The sequence below is a fragment of the Mauremys mutica genome, chromosome 3 (assembly GCF_020497125.1).
Source record: "Mauremys mutica isolate MM-2020 ecotype Southern chromosome 3, ASM2049712v1, whole genome shotgun sequence".
In the NCBI taxonomy this organism is placed as follows: Eukaryota; Metazoa; Chordata; order Testudines; family Geoemydidae; genus Mauremys; species Mauremys mutica.
Genome location: NC_059074.1, coordinates 190,158,022 through 190,182,027, shown reverse-complemented (window position 1 = coordinate 190,182,027; position 24,006 = coordinate 190,158,022). Strand labels below are relative to the sequence as shown.

Here is a 24,006-nt window from a genome sequence, read left to right as displayed (position 1 = left end):
ACCTTCCCTCCCCCGGACGGGAGCTGAGGGTCGCCGGCAGGATTGTCACCGGCAGGCGGAAGAAGCGACCGCTGCCTCCTCGGATCCCGGGCTGAGCAATGGCGGCGGCGGGCCCGGAACCTTCCTGCTGGGACGCCTGTTTCCGGGGGGACGGGAGCGCGCGCCACGCTGCGCTCTAGGGGGCCGAGAGTTAATGCTTCCCCCGGCATCAAGCGAGGCTCCCGCTCCTCGCGCCGGGCGCAGAAGGGAGGAGGTAGGAGGCGCCCCTGGGCCCGGCGTAGGGTCCCCCGCCAAGGGCGGGTGTGCAGCCCCCTCAGCCCGTGGCAGGGGCTGCCCCGCATGCGCGGTGCTGAACGGGGACGCGCGGAGCCTGCTCCCGCTAGCGCGGGGCGCTGCGCTTCTGCAGCCCTGCCCGTAGGCACGTCCTGCCGCGCCCGCCCGCGGGATGCGCACGGTTTCCTCTGCCTTCTCGTTGTGCGTTCTCGTCTTGCACGGGGCGGGGTAGGGTTAATTCCCTGTATAGATACACTTATACGTGTGGTCAGCCCCCCGCCCCATTTACCTGCATACGCACGGAATGTTTAATTGTGTTAGGGTTGCCCCTTCATGTATGATCTTCGCATGAAATAACTTGTAGTGTTCCCTCAAACATGCATTCAGATGTCCCCATATGCAGCTGAATGGGGGAGGGGGGGTTGCTGTCAGAAGGGATACTCCTGGGCGAATTCTGCTCCACTGTGCATGTGCAGAATTCATGTCCCCTCCCCCTGCCCATCGCAGATTATTTTGTTTCCATACAGAATAATACTTTCTGGTAGGGGAGGAAAGCGAAGCCGCCAGAGGGCGCCACTCCCTGGCAGTGGGCCTGAGCAGGCATGTCGGTTTGGCCAGGATCCTCTAGTTTGATTTCTTGCACATTGCAGGCTACAGAGCCTCACCCACCCACTCCTGTAATAGATCCTTAACCTCTGTCTGAGTTACTGATGTCCCCAAATCATGATTTAAAGACTTCAAGTTACAGAAAATCCACTATTTTAGTCTAGTTTAAACCTGTAAGTGACCCAGGCCCCATGCTGCAGAGAAAGGTGAAAACCCCCCAGGGTCTCTGCTAATCTGAGCGGAGGGAAAATTCCTTCCTGACTCCAAATATGGCAATTAGTTAGACTGTAGTGGGCAAACTTTTTGGCCTGAGGGTCACATTAGGTTTCCTCCCCAAACAGCCAGGAGTGGTGTGGCCCGCCTCCCCCCCCATCAGACCCCACCTGTTTTTTGCCCCCTGACGGCACCCCCGGGACTCCTACCCTATCCAACTCCCCTGTTGGTGTAGCATGGTGTAGACCAACGGTAGGCAGCCTATGGCCCGCGAGCTGATTTTCAGTGGCACTCATGCTGCCCGGGTCCTGGCCACTGTTCTGGGGGGCTCTGCATTTTAATTTAATTTTAAATGAAGCTTCTTAAACATTTTAAAAATCTTATTTACTTTACATACAACAATAGTTTACTTATATATTGTAGACTTATAGAAAGAGATCTTCTAAAAACGTTAAAATGTATGACTAGCACGCAAAACCTTAAATTAGAGTGAATAAATGAAGACTTGGCACATCACTTCTGAAAGTTTGCTGACCCCTGATGTAGACGCTGCTTTAAGTCGATGTAAGTTATGTGGCTTAGGGTGTGGTTTTTTCACACCCCTTAGGGATTTCGCTTACATCGACTTAAGTATAGACAAGCCCTTAGAGCCCTCTCTATCTAGTGTCCCATCTGCAGCCATTGGGGATATTTGCTGATAGCAGTTACAGATGGGCCACCTGCCAGTCTAGGCAGTCTTATCATACCGTCCTCTCCATAAATTTACCAATCTCAGTCTTGAAGCCAGTTAAGTGTTTCACCCCCACTGTTTCCCCTGGAAGGCTGTTCCAGAACTTCACTCCTCTGCTGGTTAGAAACCTCCATCTAATTTGAAACCTACACGTGTTGATGGCCAGTTAGGATCCATTTGTTTTAGTGCCCAGGATTGGCCCTTAACTTAAATAAATACCGGGGAGGGAGAGGAATTACCCCTCTGATGTATTTATAGAGAGCAATCATATCTCCCCTCAGCCTTGGTCTCATTAGGCTAAACAAGCTAAGCTTCTTGAGTCTTCTCTCATAAGGTAGGTTTTACATTCTTCTGATTGTCCTATTAGCCCTTCTCCGCACTTGTTCCAGTTTGAATTCATGTTTCTTAAACATGGGAGACCAGAATTGCACACAGTATTCTAGATGAGGGCTCACCAGTGCCTTGTAGAATTGTAATAGCACTTCCTTATCTCTAGTGGAAATACCTCACCTGATGCATCTAGGATTGCATTAGCCTTTTTCATGGCTGCGTAATACTGGCGGCTCACAGTCATTCTGTGATTAACCAATACCCCCAGGTCTCCCCTGGTCTGTCACTTCCAACTGATATGTCCCCAAACTTATAGCAAAAATTCTTGTTGATAGTCCCTAAATGCATGATCTTACACTTTGCATTTTTTAATTTCATCCCATTTTTATTGCTCCAGTTTTCAAAGTTGTCTAAATCTTCTTGTATGATATTCCAGTCCTCTTCCATATTGGCAATACCTCACAACTATGTGTCATCTACAAATTTTATTAGTACGTTCCCACTTTTTGTCTCAAGTCATTAATGAAAATTTTAAATAAGATTGGTCCCAAGACCGATCTCTGAGGGACTCCACTAGTAACCTCCCTTCAGCCTGATAGTTCACCTTTCAGTATCACCCATTGTTGTCTCTTTATCCAGTTCTTTATTAACTTTCAATTCTCATATTAATCCCCATCTTCTCTAATTTAACTAATAATTTCCCATGTGGAACAGTTTCAAATGCCTTACTGAAATCCAGGTAGATTAGATCTACTGCACTGCATTTGTCTAAAAAATCAGTTATCTCCTCAAAGAAAGATATCAGGTTGGACTGGCATGATCTACCTTTTGCAAAGCCATGTTGTATTTTACCCCGATTACTCTTTACTTTTACTACTTTCTCTATTAAAATTAGTTCCAAACCTTACGTATAACTGAGGTCAAACTAATGGGCCTGTAGTTTCCTGGATCACTTTTTTTTCTTTCTTAAAAATAGTTACTATATTAGCAATTCTCCAGTCGTAGGGTATGACATTCAAGTTTACAGACTCATTAACAATCCTTGCCATTGATCTTGTAATTTCATATGTCAGTTCCTTTAATATTCTTGAATGGAGATTATCTGGGCCCCTGATTTGGTCCAATTAAGCTGTTTTTGTTTGACTTCCACCTTGGTTGTGATAGTTTTGACTTCTATATCCTCATTTTCATTAACCACCCTGCCACTACCCCTAAGCTCCTTGTTTTCTTTATTAAAAACTGAGGCAAAGTATTTGTTTAAGTCAGTGATACTCAGGTCTCAGTGATTCAGGAGCCAAATTAGCGATCAACATTACCCAAAAGAGCTACAGTAATGGGAATTCATTGTTTCATTTGCTGTAGTACTATTCATATTTAAACAGTATTCTCACAGCAAATAAGTTAATAATGTAGTGCAAATTGATAACTTATTTGGTTAATAACATAGTAAAAGCATCTTGATTGGTTAATAGATTAGATTGGTCAATTAAATCACACAGTGTTTTCATATCCTCCTGCAAAGAGCCACAGGAGACATATTAAAGAGCCACTTCCGAGTTGTGAGCCACAGTCTGACTGTCACTAGTTTAAGTGTTGGGCCATGGCTAGATTATCTTTAATCTCCACCCCATCCTCAGTATTTAGCAGTCCCACTTCTGTTCTTGTTTTCTTTTTATTTATATGGCTAGAGAACCTTTTACTATGGATTTTAATTTCCTTTGCAAAGTCCAACTCTGGTTGGCTTTTGGCAGTTCTCATTTTTTCCCTATACTATCTGACCTACAAGAGATTGTTTTTTTTTGCTGATCCATCCCATGTAGGCTTTCTGCTGTCTCTTAATAATCTGTTTGAGAGTTAGCTCATCCAGTTTGGTCTGCAACCCTTCCCTACAATTTTTTTCTCCTTGGTTGGGATGGAGACTTCACATAGATTCTGCACCTTTGACTTAACTCCAAACCTCCTCCACCTTCAGAGTCTTGAGTTCTTCAGTCCAGTCCACTTCCCTACCTACTTCCCTTAATTTTTTAAAGTTTGCCCTTTTGCAATCAAGGACCCTAGTTGCAGATGTGGTTTTTGTGTATCCCACAATTTAGTTTAAACTGAATTAGCTCATAATCGTTTGAACTAAAACAACATCACTTCTTGTTGTTTCGATGACTATTTGGTGAAGAAATCTGCCAGCTATCACATCCAGGAGTATTTGGGTCCTAGCATTAATACTAGCACTTGTCCTCCAGCCTGTATTTCAGCTGATACAGTAAGCACAATAACCCCAGGGATGGGTGGATTGAGGAAGAACCTCTCAAGTGTGGGTGGATTTCTGTGAGCACTATGAATTAGTGATTTGGAAAGAGGCCTATTTAGTCATTAAAATTTATTCATGTGCTGCTGTCACAGCCCTGCCCCAAGTCTCTCACACGTGTGTGCATGTTTGAAAGATATCCTCTTGCTTTGTGAATTAAATGTAAAACTGCTCTCTGGGAATGGAATTTTGTGTGTCTTTCAGTGATTCATTTAGTCATCTTCTTCATCATTTCTTGTTTTTTAAATCCCTCATTTGAAATATTACAGCCTGAGATAGATGTTACCCTGATGAGTTGACTGAAGTTTCATGAAACAGAATTAAGTTAATTAGATACTAAAAACTTCTATATACAAAAAAGACCAGGATCAGACTTAAAATTTGTAATTCTAATTTCCTTTCAGACTGTACACTCTTTGCAGCAGGTATTGTCTTTCCCTGTGTGTCTGTACGCAGTGGTAGAAGTGTCACAGAAATGAAAGCAACATCACACCTGTCTGTCCCCGACCGTCATCTGTTAAGCCCCTTCTGCCCCTCATCAATTTTATTCCTGGACCTGTTCTGCCCCCCGGCTCTGCCAGCCCCCACATCAGTTCTGCGCCACCAGCCTCACCTCTGCTCTTCCTGCAGCTCCTGGTGTTCTTCACCCTGCTCTCCTGGCCTGGGGAGAGCTGCAGCAGGAGGACTCTGCTTCTCGTGCCGGGTGTTATGGGGGAAAGGAGCAGAGGAGCCCTATCCCATTGCTCACAAGAGCGGCAGAGCAAGCAGAGTCACCCTGAGCTGCTGGGCTCTTTCTTACTGGAAGGTGCTGTGTTCTTTTTGTTTTCTGCAGCAGCTCCTGTTGGCTGCCCTGCCCCCAAATGTGGGGAAGTGGGTAAAGCAGGTAGGGAACCCCTCAGCGACTGAGCAAGAATTGTAAAAAATGTCTTTGTTGGGTCAGTGACACCTTTCAAACGGGTACATTCTAAATGCTGTTTGTACAGCACCTAACACACTGGGGCCCTGACCATTACTGGGATATCTGGGTGCCATTGTAATATAAATAGTTACTGAAAGTTGATTGGGAGGCTTAGTACAACGACTTTTGGGGGAGCTCTAAAACTTTTTTTTCTTCCTTAGTGCCTCCTTTCTTCTTCAGGGCAGCAGTGGGGGGTGGAGGCCTACTGTTAATGATGGGTGGGCAGACTCAGTCTGGCTGTGTACCCCTACCTTATTTTACTTGCATCCGTTGTGGGTGGAGGCCACACTGGTAGCTCAAAGAGGAGTGGCCGAGCTGGAGGCAGACAGCTTGTGGCTGGGATCTCATGCTTTCTTAGCAGCATCAGTGGACTCCTGGGTGCTCCTCTTCTATCAGGAGTCTGACAAGTCCTCCCAATCCCCTCAAAAACAGGGTTGGAGGGGGCACATAAATTATTTTAGGGAAAAAAATAATAGAGACTTCCAGTCCTAGCCAGTTGGTTTATGTTTTGAAGGTCAGCTTTGTGACTGGAAGTGCTGCTAGAAAATGTCTCACAGTACTTAAAAAAAAAAAAAAAAAAATCTGGGATGAACAGTGATACTCACGGAGTCCCAAAAACTGGGAAGGGGGTAGTGGGTGGGGAAGAACGACACTTGGCTTTGTAGGCTTTAAAGGACACAGAAACGTATACTTGGCTCTCACTTTATGACCTCTGCCATTGTTGGGATTTGAACATGTGTAGGGTTTTTTTTAATATGAATTTGTCCTTTGGGACACATTGTTCAAAGAAGTCCGCTTGTTCCCTGGCACCACCTACAAGTATGTCAGCTAGTGTAATGCACCATATATATAAGATGCGATAGGACTAGGCAGAAATTTAGCATGTTCAGTCAGAGGTTAGAGATCTATTACAGGAGTGGGCGGGTGAGGTTCTGTGGCCAGCAGTGTACAGTAGGTTAATCTCAAACTTTAGCAACCCGAGGACCCCATTTTTATTTAAAAATTTTCAGGAACCCCCAAGCCACTCCGCTCAGCCCTAGGCTCCACCCCCACTCCACCCCTTCCCCCAAGGCCCCACCTTGCCCAACCTCTTCCTTCCCCCCGCTCACTCCATCCCCCCCCCCCCCCAGTTGCTTGCTGTCCTCAACGCTCACTCAGTTTCATCAGGCTCCGGCAGGGGATTGGGGTGCAGGAGGGGGTACAGGCTCTGGGAGGAAGTTTGGGTGCAGGAGGGGGTGAGGGGTGTGGGCCCTGGGAGGGAGTTTGGGTGTGGGAGGGGTTGCGGGCTCTGTAGGGTGACCAGATGTTCTGATTTTATAGGGACAGTCCTGATTTTTGGGTCTTTCTTATATAGGTTCCTATGATCCCCCACCCCCTGTCCCAGTTTTTCACACTTGCTGTCTGGTCACCCTAGGGCTCTGGGAGGGAGTTTGGGTGTGGGGGGGGGGTGCGGCTCCTAAAAGCGACTGGCACATCTCTCTGGCAGCGGCTCCTAGGCAAGGGGCCAGGGGCTCTCCACGCATGCTGCCCCTGCCCGCAGACACTGCCCCTGCAGCTCCCATTGGCTGCAGTTCCCAGCCAATGAGAGCTGCGGAGTCTGCACTGGGGCGGGGGCAGAGTGCAGAGACCCTCTCCTGCAGGGGCTGCAGGGATGTGCAGGCGGCTTCCAGGAGCGGTGTGGAGCCAGGGCAGGCAGGGAGCCTGCCTTAGCCCCACTGCACCGCGAATTAAAATCTCCTGGTTTGGCTTCAGTAGCCTCTGAGGGATAGAGGGAGGGAGAGGGAGGAGTTGATCAGCATGGTCCGCAGACCCCCTGGAGTTTCCTTAGGGACCCCCAGGGGTCCGCGGACCCCAGTTTGAAAAACGTTGAACTAGATGATCACGATGGACCCTTCTGCCCTTAATGTCTATGAGTCTGTGTATTTTCCCCCAAACAGCTATGACTACTGGCCTTCAGCAGCAGAGCTATTTTCTCTTGGGTCAATAATCCTGTGACTACAAATAATGAACAAGTGTAATGTGCAAAAATGGTCACTAGGAATAGATTAACCTCACCAAAGAAATGATGCTTCTGACGTAAGACAAAACTTCATTCAAGCCTTATGAGAATTATAAACTGGTGCAGTGATCCCTGATACTGTTCTGGTGTGTGAATCCTTGTACTGTTTGTACCAAATGATGTTTATTATAGGGAGAGTTGTTTGGGTGATGATGCGGATACCTCTAACTTTGTTTTCTTCTATGCAGATTATGTTTAGAAGTGAAACATGAAAATCACTTACTAATCCTGTTTTATTTTATTTTTAATTAGGATTATCCAGAATGTTTGCATTGACAGAAAAGAACAGATCCATTGCTCAGCTATTACTGAATACTGGCACTTGCCTGCGATGCATTTTCAGATTCTGCTGTGTGGGGTTACAGGCATCTTACAGGCATCCATACAAGGTCTCCTGTTTTATTTTTAATTAAAACATATGAACATGAAGGTGTATTTAAAAAACAAAAAAAACAAAAAGTTTTCTTTGGGATAGTTCCGGCTTATTGATTCAATATGCAGATCCTTACACAAGATACTTACATGCCTGTGAGGAAGAGGTTTAGTAGAATAAATTATGAAAAATTAATACTAATCTTCTGATACTATGTAGCTTTATTGATAGACTATTCATCAGAATACTGTTGATATATTGTATAGTCAATTGCTTGACCACACTTCGGTATGTTATGAAATATACACAAGAGACCAAATAACCAATATGAGTCAAGTTTATTGCTAAAAGTCAATAATAGTATAGTACAGGAAAATAGGTTCAATACAGTACCAGTTTCCAGGAAGTCATCTCATGCAGCCTTGTTAAATTCACCTTACATAAGTATTTCTCCATTACTAATCATGAAAAGCTATTAAATAGTATTTTCGTAATTTAAAGCATTAATTTTTAAATTTAAATTGGGTCCAAAACATTTAGTTGTAAATCATTTTCTCTATGCATATATTTAAATTCAAGCTTATTGTCAAAGTCAGTAGATGGAAAAGTTCATAAATGGAAATAGCCTTAGTGATATAGTGGTGTCCCCCAGGGGTCTGTTCTAGGACCAGTCCTATTCAACATATTCATAAATGATCTGGAAAAATGGGTAAACAGTGAGGTGGCAAAATTTGCAGATGATACAAAATTACTAAAGATAGTTAAGACCCAGGCAACCTGCGAAGAGTTACACAAGGATCTCTCAAATCTGGGTGACTGGGCAACCAAATGGCAGATGAAATTTAATGTTGATAAATTGGAAAGCATAATCCCAACTATAACTATAAAATGATGGGGTCTAAATTAGCTGTTACCACTCAAGAAAGAGATCTTGGAGTCATTGTGGATAAGACAGAGTCTGTCTGGGCAAAAATCACATTGGGAAAGAAAGCTACTAGAGCCTCCCCTGAGATAGTGCTTGGGGTGTGCTACAGACCGCTGGGATCAGATTTGGATATGGATAGAGACCTCTTTAATGTTTTTAATGAAGTAAACACTACTGGGAATTGTGTGATCATGGGAGACTTTAACTTCCCAGATATAGACTAGAGAACAAGTGCTAGTAGTAATAATAGGGCTCAGATTTTCCTGGATGCGATAGCTGTTGGATTCCTTCACCAAGTAGTTGAAGAACCAACAAGAGGGGATGCCATTTTAGGTTCGGTTTTATTGAGTAGTGAGGACCTCATAGAAGAAATGGTTGTAGGGGACAACCTTGGTTCAAGTGATCATGAGCGAATTCAGTTCAAACTAGATGAAAGGATAAACAAAAATAGGTCCGGGACTAGGGTTTTTGATTTCAAAAGGGCTAACTTTAAATAATTAAGGAAATTAGGGAAGTGGATTGGACTGAAGAACTTGTGGATCTAACGGCGGAGGAGGCCTGGAATTACTTCAAGTCAAAGTTGCAGAAACTATCAGAAGCCTGCATCCCAAGAAAGGGGAAAAAATTCATAGGCAGGAGTTGTAGACCAAGCTGGATGAGCAAGCATCTCAGAGAGGTGATTAAGAAAAAGCAGAAAGCCTACAAGGAGTGGAAGATGGGAGGGATTAGCAAGGAAAGCTACCTTATTGAGGTCAGAACATGTAGGGATAAAGTGAGAAAGGCCAAAAGCCATGTAGAGTTGGACCTTGCAAAGGGAATTAAAACCAATAGTAAAAGGTTCTATAGCCATATAAATAAGAAGAAAACAAACAAAGAAGAAGTGGGACCACTAAACACTGAGGATGGAGTGGAGGTTAAGGATAATCTAGGCACGGCCCGATATCTAAATAAATACTTTGCCTTAGTCTTTAATGAGGATCTTAGGGATAATGGTAGGATGACAAATGGGAATGAGGATATGGAGGTAGCTATCCGAGGTAGAAGCCAAACTCAAACAACTTAATGGGACTAAATTGGGGGGCCCAGATAATCTTCATCCAAGAATATTAAAGGAACTGGCACATGAAATTGCAAGCCCATTAGAAGAATTTTTAATGAATCAGTAAACTCAGGGGTTGTACCGTACGACTGGAGAATTTCTAACATAGTTCCTATTTTTAAGAAAGGAAAAAAAATGTGATCTGAGTAACTATAGGCCTGTTAGCTTGACATATGTAGTATGTAAGGTCTTGGAAAAATGTTTGAAGGCGAAAGTAGTTAAGGACATTGAGGTCAATGGTAATAGGGACAAAATACAACATGGTTTTACAAAAGGTAGATTGTGCCAAACCAACCCGATCTCCTTCTTTGAGAAGGTAACAGATTTTTTAGACAAAGGAAATGCAGTGGATCTAATTTACCTTGATTTCAGTAAGGCATTTGATATGGTTCCACATGGGGAATTATTAGCTAAATTGGAAAAGATGGGGATCAATATGAAAATTGAAAGGTGGATAAGGAACTGGTTAAAGGGGAGACTACAATGGGTCATACTGAAAGGTGAACTGTCAGGCTGGAAGGAGGTTACTAGTGGAGTTCCTCAGGGATCGGTTTTGGGACCAATCTTATTTAATCTTTTTGTTACTGACCTTGGCACAAAAAGTGGGACTGTGCTAATAAAGTTTCCGGATGACACAAAGCTGGGAGGTATTGCTAATACAGAGAAGGACCGAGATATCATACAGGAAGATCTGGATGACCTTGTAAACTGAAGCAATAGTAATAGGATGAAATTTAATAGTGAAAAGTGCAAGGTCATGCATTTAGGGATTAACAACAAGAATTTTGGTTATAAATTGGGGACACATCAGTTGGAAGTAAAAGAGGAGGAGAAGGACCTTGGAGTATTGGTTGATCGCAGGATGACTATGAGCCGCCAATGTGATATGGCCATTAAAAGAGCTAATGCGGTCTTGGGAAGCATCAGGTGAGGTATTTCCAGGCCCACAATTTAGAGTCTCTATGGCCACAAGCTGGACACCACTGCTCTAAACTACCCTCTTTGATGTTATCTGTTTTCTTCTGATTTTCCTCAGTTCTTACTGGCTATTCCATCAGCTTTTTCTCTTATGTCTCTTCATCCGCATCTCTGTTCCTGTTTGTTGGCATCCCTCTGGTTCTCTGTTTGGCCCTGTTTTCTTTTTCTCTATACGGTTTGTCTCAGAGAGGTCATCCCTTTCCCTCCATATACAGGTGATTTCCAAATCTACCTCTCCACCCTCACATACGCCTCCTTTTTCCAGATTTCTCTAACTGTTCCTCTAGGACAGTGGTTCTCAACCAGGTACATGTACCCCTGGGCATATATAGAGGTCTTCCAGGGGGGTACATCAACTCATCTAACCATTTGCCTAGATTTGCAACAGGCTATGTAAAAAGCACTAGCGAAAGCAGTACAAACTAAAATTTCATACAGACTACATTGCTACAGTATACATTGCTCTATATACTATACACTGAAATGTAAGTACAATATTTATTTTATAATTATATGGTGAAAATGAGAAAGTAAACAATTTTACAGAAATAGTGTTCTGTAACACTGTTATATTTTATGTCTCATTTTGTAAGCAAGTAGTTTTTAAGTGAGGTGTAACTTGGGGGTACACAAGAAAAATCAGACTCCTAAAAAGGGGTACAGTAGTCTGGAAAGGTTGAGGGCCACTGCTCTAGGATGTCTCACCACTCAGACTCTCCAAAATTGAACTTGCTTATCTTTACTTCAGTTCCATCTCCACCATCTTTTTTTTTCTCCTGCTGATAATAGCCCACCTTAATTGATTACTCTCGTTATAGTTAGTATGGCAACACCCATTTTTCCATGTCCTCTGTGTGTGTGTGTGTGTATGTATATATATATATCTTCCTACTGTATTTTTCACTGCATGCATCCGATGAAGTGGGTTTTAGCCCACGAAAGCTTATGCTCAAATAAATTTGTTAGTCTCTAAGGTGCTACAAGTACTCCTCGTTCGTTCTTCTCATCTCCCTTCTGTTTCCATAGACAACTCCAGGATCCTTTACTTCAGAGACTCACAATGTTGGTGTCATCTTTGAGTTTTCTCTCTCCTCTTCTCCCCACATCCAGTCTCTCACTGAGTTCCAACACTTCTTCCCTCTCTCTGCTCCTGCAATATTTGTCCATGTATTAGTCAACTTGATAACTAATCTCTCTCAGTACTCCCCACCCCTCCCCACTCTCCCCACATTCCAATCCAAAATCTAAAGTCATCTTCCACTTCTATTGCTCTGACCCTGTCATCATCACACACTTGAATGTCTTCTTTGGCTGCCTTTCTCTTATCATATCAAATCCAAACTCAAGATGGTTTGATTTAAATCAAAGCAATTTAAATCACTGATTTGACTCATGATTTAAATCAGCAAGCAAGAAAACTTCACTGAAAATCATAAATTTTAATAATTTTGCATTTGTACTTTTAGTTATTTTCCAAAAGAAAGGTTTGAGTCTCATTGGTATCCATTAAAATGTGGATTTGCAACTAAATATAGCCTTTACACTAAATTTGGTGCTTCTCTTTGCTAACTTGGAAGAAACACTATAGCTGTATATATTTACTTAAGCGATTATATTGCTATTCAGATTCTTAATTTTTACATTTTTTACTATATTTGAAAATGGTGAATGATGCATTTCTTATTTACTAGATGATAAATCACAAATAAAAAATTAATGTCAAGCTGTATTTGGATATAAATTAAGATTAAATTAAAATGCCCCAGACCAACATTTAAATTTTTTAATTAAATAAAACTACCTTAAATGTGCTGTATATATAAGAAAAGTTTTATCAAAAATTATCATAATATGTTTTGCGTTTAAAACTAACTTATTTAACAAAGAAAATATTATCTGTAGTTAGTGAATTGAACCGATTGTTTCTGGTCACCATGTCCTTCAAGATTTTAGAACTAGTACAGGGTTTCTCAAACAGGGGTCGCCGATTGTGTAGGGAAAGGCCCTGGTGGGCTGGGCAGGTGTGGAGCCAGTGGGAGCTGCGGTGATGAGAGAAAGCATAAGGTCCATATATGTCTGCGACCTTTAACATAGATAGATAGAGGATACGTAGAGGTAGGTTGACATGGGGGGCTTCCTAAGAGCATACCCTCTGTAAATTTAACAGGAACACCACAAGGAAAGAACCAAAATAACTGGGCAGGACAGAAATAACAAATGTGAGAATGATCTAATGTCATTAATATGTATGTATGTCATCAATACGTACAAACATACCAGCCTGTGGTACCCTAACATTTTGTGGGTGAGGAAACTAAGTTTGGACATAGAAGGAGGGCCTGAATACTCAAACTCTGTACGAGCAGTGACCCACCATGCCAAGGAAGCTTCTAAGGTTCTAAGCTTCGGGGTTTATAAGCTTCAAGTTTTAAACCTTCTTTGTTTATTAGTCCATTAGTCTGTTAGTTCTTAACTGTAAGTTTTAAGTCAGTTAGTAAAGTAAATCTCTGTTAGTTTCGATAGCTTTTAGCTCTTTAGCTTCTCCTAAGCTCTGCACCTCTGACACAAGAATTGAGGAAGCTGGACCAGAACTCTCTTGGCATGCCAGAGGCGAGGCTGGTCCTTTGTCTTGTATGTCTTTGTCTCCAGTGGCACAGTTGGTTAGTATGTGGTACTTAAAGTGGTGGAGGGAGGGATAGCTCAGTGTCTTGAGCATTGACTGCCAAACACAGGGTTGTGAGTTCAATCCCTGAGGGGGCCACTTAGGGGTCTGGGGCAAAAATCTGTGTGGGGATTGGTCCTGCTTTGAGCAGGGGGTTAGACTAGATGATCTCTTGAGCTACCTTCCAACCCTGATATTCTATGACCAGGTTCTCAAGGAAGGGTGTGAGTATATTAATCAAAAGCTTGAAGTATATAATAGCACATATATCTCTAGAATATTATTGCCTTTATAACTCTGATTATTTTACTATTTGATTATTATTCCATTTTTCTCAATAAAAGTCTTTAAGGCTATATTTGTCTCAGTGTGTGTGACCTTTCATACATCCCAACGGTCCTTGCAAACTCTGTGTAGCCTGATTCTGGGACAAGAACCTTATTATATTTTGATCAGATTAATTGGCAAGCCTATAACCCATATTATCCAAATTAATAATATTAACTTCCTAAAATCAGGCAACAAAAAACATGCACAGGAAATATGGTAGCTATGTCAGAAAATGTATATCAATCAAGATTTCCAAGTGCTTAAAATAATTAAGTCTCACAACTCCACTGAGTTAGGACTCTCTATTTGCTAGTATTTATAACGCATTGCAGATGGAGACGTTGTGACACAGGGGAATTTAAGTGACTTGCCCAAGGTCACACAGAGAGTCAGTGGTTGAACCAGGAATAGAATGCAGAACTTCTGACTCCCAATCCCATGATCTAGCTACTGGACACAATTGCATTTCTTCCTAATGAAAAATATGGCAAAACCTTGCTAATTCACTGCCCATGTAAATTATTAAATGTTGGGAATTCGTGAGTAAGCCAAACTAATGTGATTTTTAAAAAATAAATTAATGATACTGCATGTCAAAATATAATTTTATTCCAAGGGTTGTTTAGTTGTAACTGTGTATGTAGTAGTATATTAGTTATTGCACATAATTACAATTTTAAATTTTTTGAAGTCTGAGTTATATGAGACCTCATTGCAGCACATATTATTCCACCTTTATTGAGACTTGCATGAGTCTGCTAATTTTTTCAAAGGGAATTATTAGGTCTGTAGTTTAACGAACTGAGAATTAATGAGGTTCTACTATAATTATTGGACAATGAAATGGAGATGTTAAATTACAACATAATCTAAGTTACACAGGGCTTAGTTTTCAGAAGTGGTGAGCACCTGCAGCTTCCGCTGAGTTCAGCTGAAGTTACGGATACACAGGACTTCTGAAAATCAGGGCCATAGTAAAATGCTTCTACTGTTATTTACATACTATAAAGAAATCTGTTGTCTGTTCAGCAAAATTTAATTTCTCTGTGTACCATTTACAGTTGTAATATTTCAACTTGGAGTTTTTGAATTCTGCAAATAAATCTTCCCACACAGAGTATGAAAAGTTAGTAATTATAAGCACTATTTAAAGCTAAACTAGAAGTTAATATCACCTTTTGGAACTAGAGTTATTGGTGCTTGTCGTAGGACTGCCTGCATATATGAATCTTACACAGAGGAGAGAGAAGCTGTATGTTAGCTGTGAAGCAAATGCACACATTTTACTGTTCATTTCTTTGTTGTTTAGGATTTGCTTAGAGAGCTGCATGAATTCCTGGAGTACAATAAAGAAAAAGAGGACAAATTTTGTTGTGAAATAGCTGACCCCCCGGGTAAGAGAATCCGACTTGAGAACATGGGAGAAGGGGCTGAGGATTTGAATCAAAATGGGGCCCTCCAGCAGACCCCTGTGGCAGATGATGTAAATGTTGCTATGGAGATCTCTACTCCGAAGGTTTGCAACGTGTGCTTGGGAATTCTTCAGGAGTTCTGTGAGATAGATTTTGTTAAGAAGGTAAGTGATCTTTTCCTGCTCTGTAGACGCATTTTCTATGAGCCGTTAAATGTATGTTTGGTAGAATCCTACAGTGCAAACCCTGTGATCTAGTTGTTGTTTTTTTAAAACATTAATCAGTTTCAGTCCCATATGTTGTTGAGTGGCTCCATCTAAGATTATAAGCATACAAGTTATCAGAGAAAATATGACTGTGAATTAGGGAAAAAGATAGTGTGAAGAGCATTATAAATACCATATATGAAGGATAAAATTGCTAGGGTAACAGAGTGAAATGTTCAGGCGGGCTTTCAAAACTGAGTGGAAGCTTTGATGTTAATGTTGATAAATAAGACTAGTTGATTTAGTACAGGGTTTCTCAAACAGGGGTCGCTGCCTGTGTAGGGAAAGCCCCCGGCGGGCCGAGCCGGTGTGTTTACCTGCCGCGTCCGCAGATCCGGCCGATCGCGGCTCCCACTGGCTGCGGATCGCTGCTCCGGGCCGATGGGGGCTGCTGGAAGCGGTGGCCAGTAAGTCCCTTGGCCCATGCCACTTCCAGCAGCTCCCATTGGCCCGGAGCAGCGAACCGCAGCCAGTGGGAGCCGCAATCGGCCGGAGCTGCGGACGGGGCAGGTAAACACACTGGCCCGGTCCACCGGGGGCTTTCCCTACACAAGCGGCGACCCCTGTTTGAGAAACCCTGATTCAGTAGAATGAACATTGGATTCAGCATAGCCAATAAACTGGGACCAGATAGAATTGTGCAGTTTCTATTGTTACAGTGCATGAGTTTGTTTCTTTTTCATAGGCAAAATATATTCTTCGTTATGGATCAGATTTTTAGTGTTGACTTTTTAAACTGATGCCATTGAGTGGCAATAGAAAACTTGACAGCAGTTGGTTAAAAAACAGCCAAGACTGATTCTTTCCTAAGAGAAACTCCTTATCCTAACAGTGCAATTGACATACAGTATTGATTTTAATTGGAACGCTACCACTTGTTTTTAGAGAGACATGGTTGGGGAGGTAATATCTTTTATTGGACCAGCTTCTGCTGGTGAAAGAGACAAGCTTTCGATCTACACAGAGAAGCTTTTCAGAGCCCTTCAGCAGAAGATGGTCCAGTAAAATATATTACCTCCCCCGCTTTGTTTCTCTAATATCCTGGAACCAACGAGGCTACAACAACACTGCATGCAAACATGTGTTTTTAACAGTTACCAAAATATGTGGATTTTGGGACAGTGCCCCCAAATATGTTTGTGAACTCCAGCAGAGGTGTGTAGCTAACAGCTCAGCTATTACACCAGCCAGTGATTAATAGGAGTTACTTAAATATACAGCATCAGGTATTTAACTAGCAGATACAGACTGAAGTTCTCAAGATTCTGAATTAGAGGTTAGCTTAGATTCTGGAAAGACGTTGAGTATCAAATAACTCATTTTGATTGCTCAGTGTGTCTCTCTGTCTACCCCTTTACTCATTCATTCCTTCTTCCTCCCGCTCCTTGGATTTACCTTCCCTCCTCATTCATTCTGTGCTCCATGTTCATTATTGCCTCCTTTTCACCACCTGTCTGCTCCCTTTCGTACCTCATTTCTCCAGAGGGAGGGACAGGTAGGGACAGCTCAGAGAAGAGCAGTTCCCTTCCGCAGCAGGCACATAGTTGTGTGCCTTAAGATTATATATATATATCTATATATAGATATATATAGATATATATCTAGATATAATCTCAGTCTCCCTTCCCCTCATCCCATCTCTATTCCCCAGCACCTGTTCTCCATCCCGAAACTGTTACTGCTTCTCTCTCAATAATCAGATACAACCAAAGTCAGTTATAGCCCTGCTCCCAAAAATCAGTTGCTGCCATCCTTCTTCCTTCCCTACATCAACTAGTGCTTGTCACACACCTTTGCATGGTGCTCTGTTGCTAGTGCTCTCCCGTTCCTGCTGCTTTCCTAGACATCAGGAGACCTTTGCACAGATGGGTGGATAGGGTGGCAGGGAGGCAGCAGCAGCCCTGAGGGCTCCAGCAGCAGAAGGATAAGAGAAAGAACTGAAAATGTATTATTTTTAAGACTCTCTCATGATTTTTTGAGAGCAGACTCATGGTTTTCTAATACTTAGGGTTGGCAGCATTTGAAGGGAGAGAGGAAGGGTGGTAGGGGCCGTGACCGTTACGTGTGGGGGATGGGTAGGAGACGTGCAGAGTGAGAGAAGAGAGGCAGCAGCAGCATTTGCTTTTGATGGGATTTTCACTCCCCTTACTCAGGCCTTGGCATTGGGGAGCAACGCTGGGATGTTATTTTCCTAATTTGCGGGTGGGATACCACTGTGATTTTCACTCTTCCCAGCAAGGAGAAGCAACAATGGTAGTTGAGAGGAGAGGGAGCCCACTGGAGGCGAATAGATGCCTCCTAAGGAAGGAGCTCACCTGTGCAACAGGCTTCGCACAATGTGTGGGGCCTGCCAAAGGAGGCAATGGCCACATATTCTGTACCTATGGACATACTGTATCTGGGTAAAAAAGGGAAAGATAGGAAAGACAAAGTCTGCCTGCTAGTTTTTTGGGCTCTGATGCTGCCTCTTATATTTGTAAAAATTACACGCTAATCTTGAGATAATGTAGGCATTTGCTTTTAAAATGGAAGAGAGAGTATTCTATCTCGGGTAATTCATAATCTTCAAAGTAATAAAGTAATATGTTTGTGAGTGTACTATCCTAGGAACTTCTGCATTTGTGTTATTGTAGAATTGCATCAGCGAGAGATGGAATCGGGGCAGCTCCAGGCACCAGCACGCCAAGCGCGTGCTTGGGGCGGCAAGCCGCGGGGGGTGCTCTGCCGGTCGCCGTGAGGGTGGCAGGCAGGCTGCCTTCGGAGGGTCTGCTGGTCCCGCGGCTTCGGTGGACCTCCCGCAGGCTGCCGCCGAACTCGCGGGACTGGGGACCTCCTGCAGGCAAGCCGCCGAAGGCAGCCTGCCTGCCATGCTTGGGGCGGCAAAATGCCTAGAGCCGCCCCTGGATGGAATTAGACCATATTTGTTTCATTCCTCTACCACAGTGGGATTGTTCCCTTCAATAAGTGTTATTTAGGCTTGCAAGGATTAGATTTTTTTTTTTTTGGTAAATGTCAGTTTCACTATATACACACAAACCAATGAAAAAATATATTCATTAATAATAATCTAAATTTACAGATAGGAAAAGTAAGAAAAATGCTTCTTGAGAACTTACTAGAGTTTAATTTAAGGATATTAACTCTGTATATTTGTGATGTGATGTTGACAATTTGTGTTTTAATAGTTACAAAGTTTTAACTTTTTGAATTGCAGTGTCTACTGCCATTAAATAATTACCAAGTGTTGCTCTGAAATATTCCTCTTAATGAATATTCTTTCTTAATGAATAGTAATATAAAAATAATGTACTGTAAGCAGTCACAGTAGCAAATTAGGCCAGACTTTAGGCAAACCTAATTTAATGCATCAGAATTTTTTTTTAAATTAATCATAGCCTGTACATTAACGTAGACCTAGTTAAAGTTTTAGAAGATTGCCATGTTTTTGCTGTTCCTTTCCAAAACTGGGTGTTTAAACAAGGTGGCCATTAGTGAAAAGTGAATGGAGTTCAAATAATTTAAAAGTCTATTTTACTAGGGTGCCTTGTGTGGGGCAAAATAGATTCAAATCATGGAAGCTCCTTCACTGGAGGTTTTCAAAAGGAAGCGGCTGGATAGCCATCTGTTTTGGATGGTTTAGACAGAACAAATCCTGCAGCTTGGCAGGGGGTTACACTAGATGACCCTTGCGGTGTCTTCTAACCTTGTGATTCTATGATTATCTGACTCCCACTTTCCCGCCAGTTTTACATAGCTTTGAAAAATTTAGATAGCTAAAAATAGAAAAAAAATGTTTAACAAACATCTATATTATCCATTCAAATTATTTAAAAAAATCTAATTCTGCCAAGGCTAGTCTTATTTTTATGATTCGCTTCAACATAAAATATTGAGTTGGGTTTCTTTTATAGTAACATAACATTGAGGGTATACAGTGACAATAATATAAAATCTGCCTGCAAGTTACAGTCCTTAAAGAAACCTTAAAAACCCCTGTCTCTAACTGGGTAGGATTTAGTGAGCTTATGGTCATTTTACATGTGAATGTATACCAAAAAGTAATGTTATAGAAGGTTTGCACTAGAATAAAGAATATCATAAAAGATTATTAGTTTAACTCCCTTATTGAGGATTCATATCCTTCTCTTTTAGGTGTGCCAAAAGGTTAATTCTGCTGAGTACCAGTTTACTAGCTTTGTATTTTCTGTGTCGCTCCCACCACAGTTGTCTGTTAGAGAGGTAAGTGTTTACAGATACTTCTATTGACCATTGTAACTTAAACGTGTAAGAACAAAGAATGTGCCCTGGGAACATAAGAAGTGGAGAAGGCTTACATTTAGTTGATTTTGTTTCAAAATAAAATAGTACCTTTAAATATGCACTAAAAATACAGAATAAGTTAAGCAGTGCTATTTTTAACCATGAAGTCTTCTTTAGAAATGATTAGAGAAAGACTAGTCTTTTTTAAAGTCTATCCTCCCATTCCTTCTGCCAAGTATTATTTTAATTAAAAAGATATCTGAATGACTCCAGTAGTCAGTGGATGAGTTTCTTTAAATCTGAAAACTAAAAGGAGTTTCTTCAAAACCTTAGTGTATAGTTCCCTTTGGTGAAGACTTGAGCACTGCAGTGTGGATTGTCTCAGGGAAGGAACAGCACAGCTGGTACCTTTCCTGAAATAGATGGTAATTGGTAGTGCAGAATACAAATGAAAGAATTTGAAGACGAACTCTAGCTGTGTAGCATTGTAAAAGAGGTAAAAGTACATATTTTATTTTAGTAGACTTCCTGGCTACTTGACTCATGCTTTGTTGGAAATCTAAATGAATGCAGTTGTGAAGTACTAAAATTTGTGGACAGTCTAGTCAAATTTGAACTGTTTACATTCCTATCCTCCTGTTTAGAAAATAGGAGAAAATGGACAGATGTGACACTCTAATAATTTTGGTCAAATCAACAGATTACAATATATAGTGTTAATGAAAACTATTGCTGTATTAAGTACCGGTATATTAATTACAACAAGTTTTATAGTGTTAATCTGCCTTCTATTCTAAACTGGCATTGAGATTAACTGTTGTGAATGGCAACCTATAAATACTTAAGATAAATCTCTTCTTATCTAAGATGGAGTACAATTTTTCAGTAAACATAGTGGGATGAAGCTCCTGGGCATTAGTGATCATTAGAGAGTCTGTGGCATTTTTACTAAGATTAAGGGTGTTATTTCTTGTATCTTGGGCAAATTCCAGTGTAGGTAATTACATAGGTCCAGAGCCACAAAGGTACTTAGGTGCCTAAACCCCAGATTTATGCACTTAAGTGTTGCGTTTAGGCAGCTAAATCCCAGTTTTGGCTCTACTGCCTTCCAGAAAACTACTGCCAAACCCAGTAGGCATCTAAACTCATTCAGCACCTAAATTTTCAGGGTAAAAGTTTCCTAGTTTCTTCGAGTAGATGCAGCAGTGTGTTCCGCTGAGCTGTGTGCGCGCCCAGCTCATGAGAGCCAGAAAATTTTGCCTAGCAGTACACATAGGAGGCGGTGTTCGTGCCTCATGCTCATAACCCCTCCCCTGGCTATATGAGATGGTGCCACCTTTGCCCCCTGCAGTTCCTTTTTACCATCCGTGACTGGAGTCTGAGCTCTGTGTGGTTCTTAACATCACAATCTCTCACTATCTCAGTGTTTTTTCCTAGTTGTGTATAGTTAGCTAGCACCATTAGTGTTAGATTTATTGTTAGAGTTAGTTAAGTTTTTGCCTGGTGATGCAGTCACCAGGGTTTAGACATTATCCATCCTGTGGAGAGGCGATCCGCACACTTGGTGCTTGCTGTGCTCAGGCGTTCCTGGTAGCGATAACATCTGTAAGGAGAATCTGAGTTGCAGGCTCTGATGGCAGAGCCTCCTTATACACAATTCTCCAAAGACAATGTAAATTTATGGCCACACCCAAACTTTTGTCTAAGGTGGTTTCTCAGTTTCATTTGAACCAGGTGATATATTTACCTGTGTTCTTTCCTAAGCCACATTCGTCTCTGGAGGAGCGGCATCTCCATGTGTTAGATGTCAGATGATGTCTGGCTTTCTACTTGGATATGACTAATGCGTTTCGTGCTTCGCTTCGCCTGTTTGTGTCATATGCGAATCAGATGAAGGGGCAAGAGGTCTCTTCACAAATGATCTCTACATGGATAACATCCTGTATCAAGACTGCATATGAAATAGCTTTGGCTAAACCTCCTCAGCGAGTATAAGCTCATTCTATGAGAGTGGAACGTACGTCAATAGCATTCCTCCGTGACATCTCCATATTGGACATTTTCAGGGCTGCCATGTGCTCATCCATACATATGTTTATGGACCATTATGCCATTACTGCATCATCCAGGCAAATCCTAGCTTGGGTAGAGCAGTCCTGCAATCCTTGTTTAGATAGACTCCGAGCCCCACCTTCTAGGATGGTAGTGCTTGTGAGTCACCTAAGTGGAACACGTCTGCATTTACTCAAAGAAGGAAAATACTTATCTGTATTGTTACTGTTCTTCTTCAAGATGTGATGCAGAGGCGTATTCCACGGCCCACCCTCCATCCTCTCTGCATCGGAGTCCAGTCTCTGGGCATTCAGTGAAGGGTAGTTGAGGCTGTGCTGCTTCATACAGCCTGGGGAGGAGCTATGAGCACAATGCGTGAGCACCATCTCCCATGGGTACTGGTAGGCAAAATTCTCTGGTTCTGGTGTGCTGGGCACGCACACACTTAAGCGGAATACAAGTCTGCATCACATCTCTAAGAACAACAGTTACAGTACAGGTAAATAATCTTTTTTTCCTGTGTTTCCGCTTCTGAGCGTGTGCTCTCTCTCTGAGCTGCCTCCCTCTAGGCATCCGGACACACCTAAGCCCACAAGCAATTCATGAGCTAGGGAAGATAGTTATTCGACTGCATGCAGGACTGATCCGGTAGGTGTGGTCAGAGGCCGCTTACTGGACTGGGTCTCATTCAAAATCTGGCCAGACGAGATAGAGGTGGTGCTGATGCCCACTCCATAACTTCTATCTCATTGTTAGAGCACTCTTCGGGCAGTGAGGAGAGAATTGAATCTGGGTCACATCCTAGGTCAGTGCTCTAACTACTGGGCTGAATGTTAAGGTGGGCAGCACCTAAGTTCCCTCTAAGCTTTGCGGCCGTGCAGCTGCCTATTAAGACCCGTGCAGGGGCTCAGGGCTGCGGCAGGGACAGGCACCCCTCCCTGCTGGCCCCAGCGCAGACCTGCTGTGGCCAGGGGAGAGGCGCCCCTCCCTGCCAGCCCCAGCGCGGACCTGCTGCGGCTGGGGGAGAGGCACCCCTTCCTGCCGGCCCCAGTGTGGATTTACCACAGCCAGTGGAGAGGTGCCCCTCCCCCAGCCCCAACATGGACCTGCTCCGGTCTTGCTGCGGTCAGGGGAGAGGAGCCCTTCCCGTGGCCCAGCCCAGGCCCACCAGAGCTGCCATAGCCGGGGAAAGGCGCCTCTCCTCCTGCCCTGAGCTGCTGCAGTGGGGAGTCCTCTCTCCCCACTGCAATCCCATGGCAGCCTGCACCCCCAAACCCCTCATTACCAGCCCCACCCCAGAGCCTGCACCCCAAACCCCTCATCCCTGGCCCCACCCCAGATTCTACACTCCAACCCTCTGCCCTAGCCCTGAGTCCCCTCCCACACTCCGAACCCCTCGGCCCCACCCCCTCCACATGAATTTTGTTATGTGTACCAGTATGAGGGTATGATGTCACATAACAAAATTCATTCCGCACATGGACGTAAAACGTTAGAGGGAACACTGGGTAGCACCATTTTCATCTCCTCCTCCAGCTGTTTTGTGCAGAGCAAGGTAGGCGCCTCATTCCCATGGGAAACACCTTAGGCACTTAAGCCATCTGAATTGAGATGGTAGGTTCTCGTTCATGGATTGCTAAATTAATATATGTTCCTCCCTGTAGCTAAGACATTGGTACCTATCGCTGAGAGAAAAGTGAGGCTTAGCAAACCCCCATCTGGGTGGCATCTCCCATTGGCTGGCTTAGGCGGCTCTGGGTTTTGTGGATCCCATTCTAAGGCGCCTATCTCTCCCCATGCATTGCCTAGGTGCCTAACTCAGGCTTTGTCGATTGGAGCGTTGTTCCTGTGATTTTCTTGGCACCAAAAAATTAGGTGCTGTGACACTTAGCGTTGCAACGCCTAAGTCCTTTTGTGGATCCCACCCATTCTGCCTACCTAAAATCCCTCTGAAATTCCAGTTGGCTATAGGATTCTTTTTCACTTCCCATTCTAAACGGCCGAGTTAGGGTCAGTGTGTACTGTCCAACAGCTGCCGTACCTGGTAGACTAACACAAAAACAAGTTGTCTTGTAATCTTGTTGGCCTGATTTCTTCCTCTGACCTCTGCATGGTCCTGTTACTATCCAGAAAGGAGATTACTCAACAAGCATTCTACAAGATGGCTGAAAATGGGAG

The 24,006-nt window shown here is 42.9% G+C and overlaps 1 protein-coding gene across 3 annotated transcripts in view; it reads left to right on the top strand.

Annotated features, from left to right (window-relative positions):
- The first annotated feature begins 35 nt into the window (after positions 1-35).
- Positions 36-24,006, top strand: part of PUS10 (pseudouridine synthase 10) — a 69,624-nt gene continuing 45,653 nt past the window's right edge. The window contains exons 1-4 of one of the 3 annotated variants that reach the window (XM_045012013.1): positions 36-253; positions 7,724-7,860; positions 15,148-15,414; positions 19,669-19,755. In XM_045012013.1, the coding sequence (XP_044867948.1) occupies positions 7,735-7,860; positions 15,148-15,414; positions 19,669-19,755 (480 nt within the window). In that variant the 5' untranslated portion in view covers positions 36-253; positions 7,724-7,734. Of the gene's footprint in view, positions 254-5,220; positions 5,338-7,723; positions 7,861-15,147; positions 15,415-19,668; positions 19,756-24,006 lie in introns of those variants that run through there. The other 2 variants (XM_045012011.1, XM_045012012.1) reach the window with 2 other exon arrangements.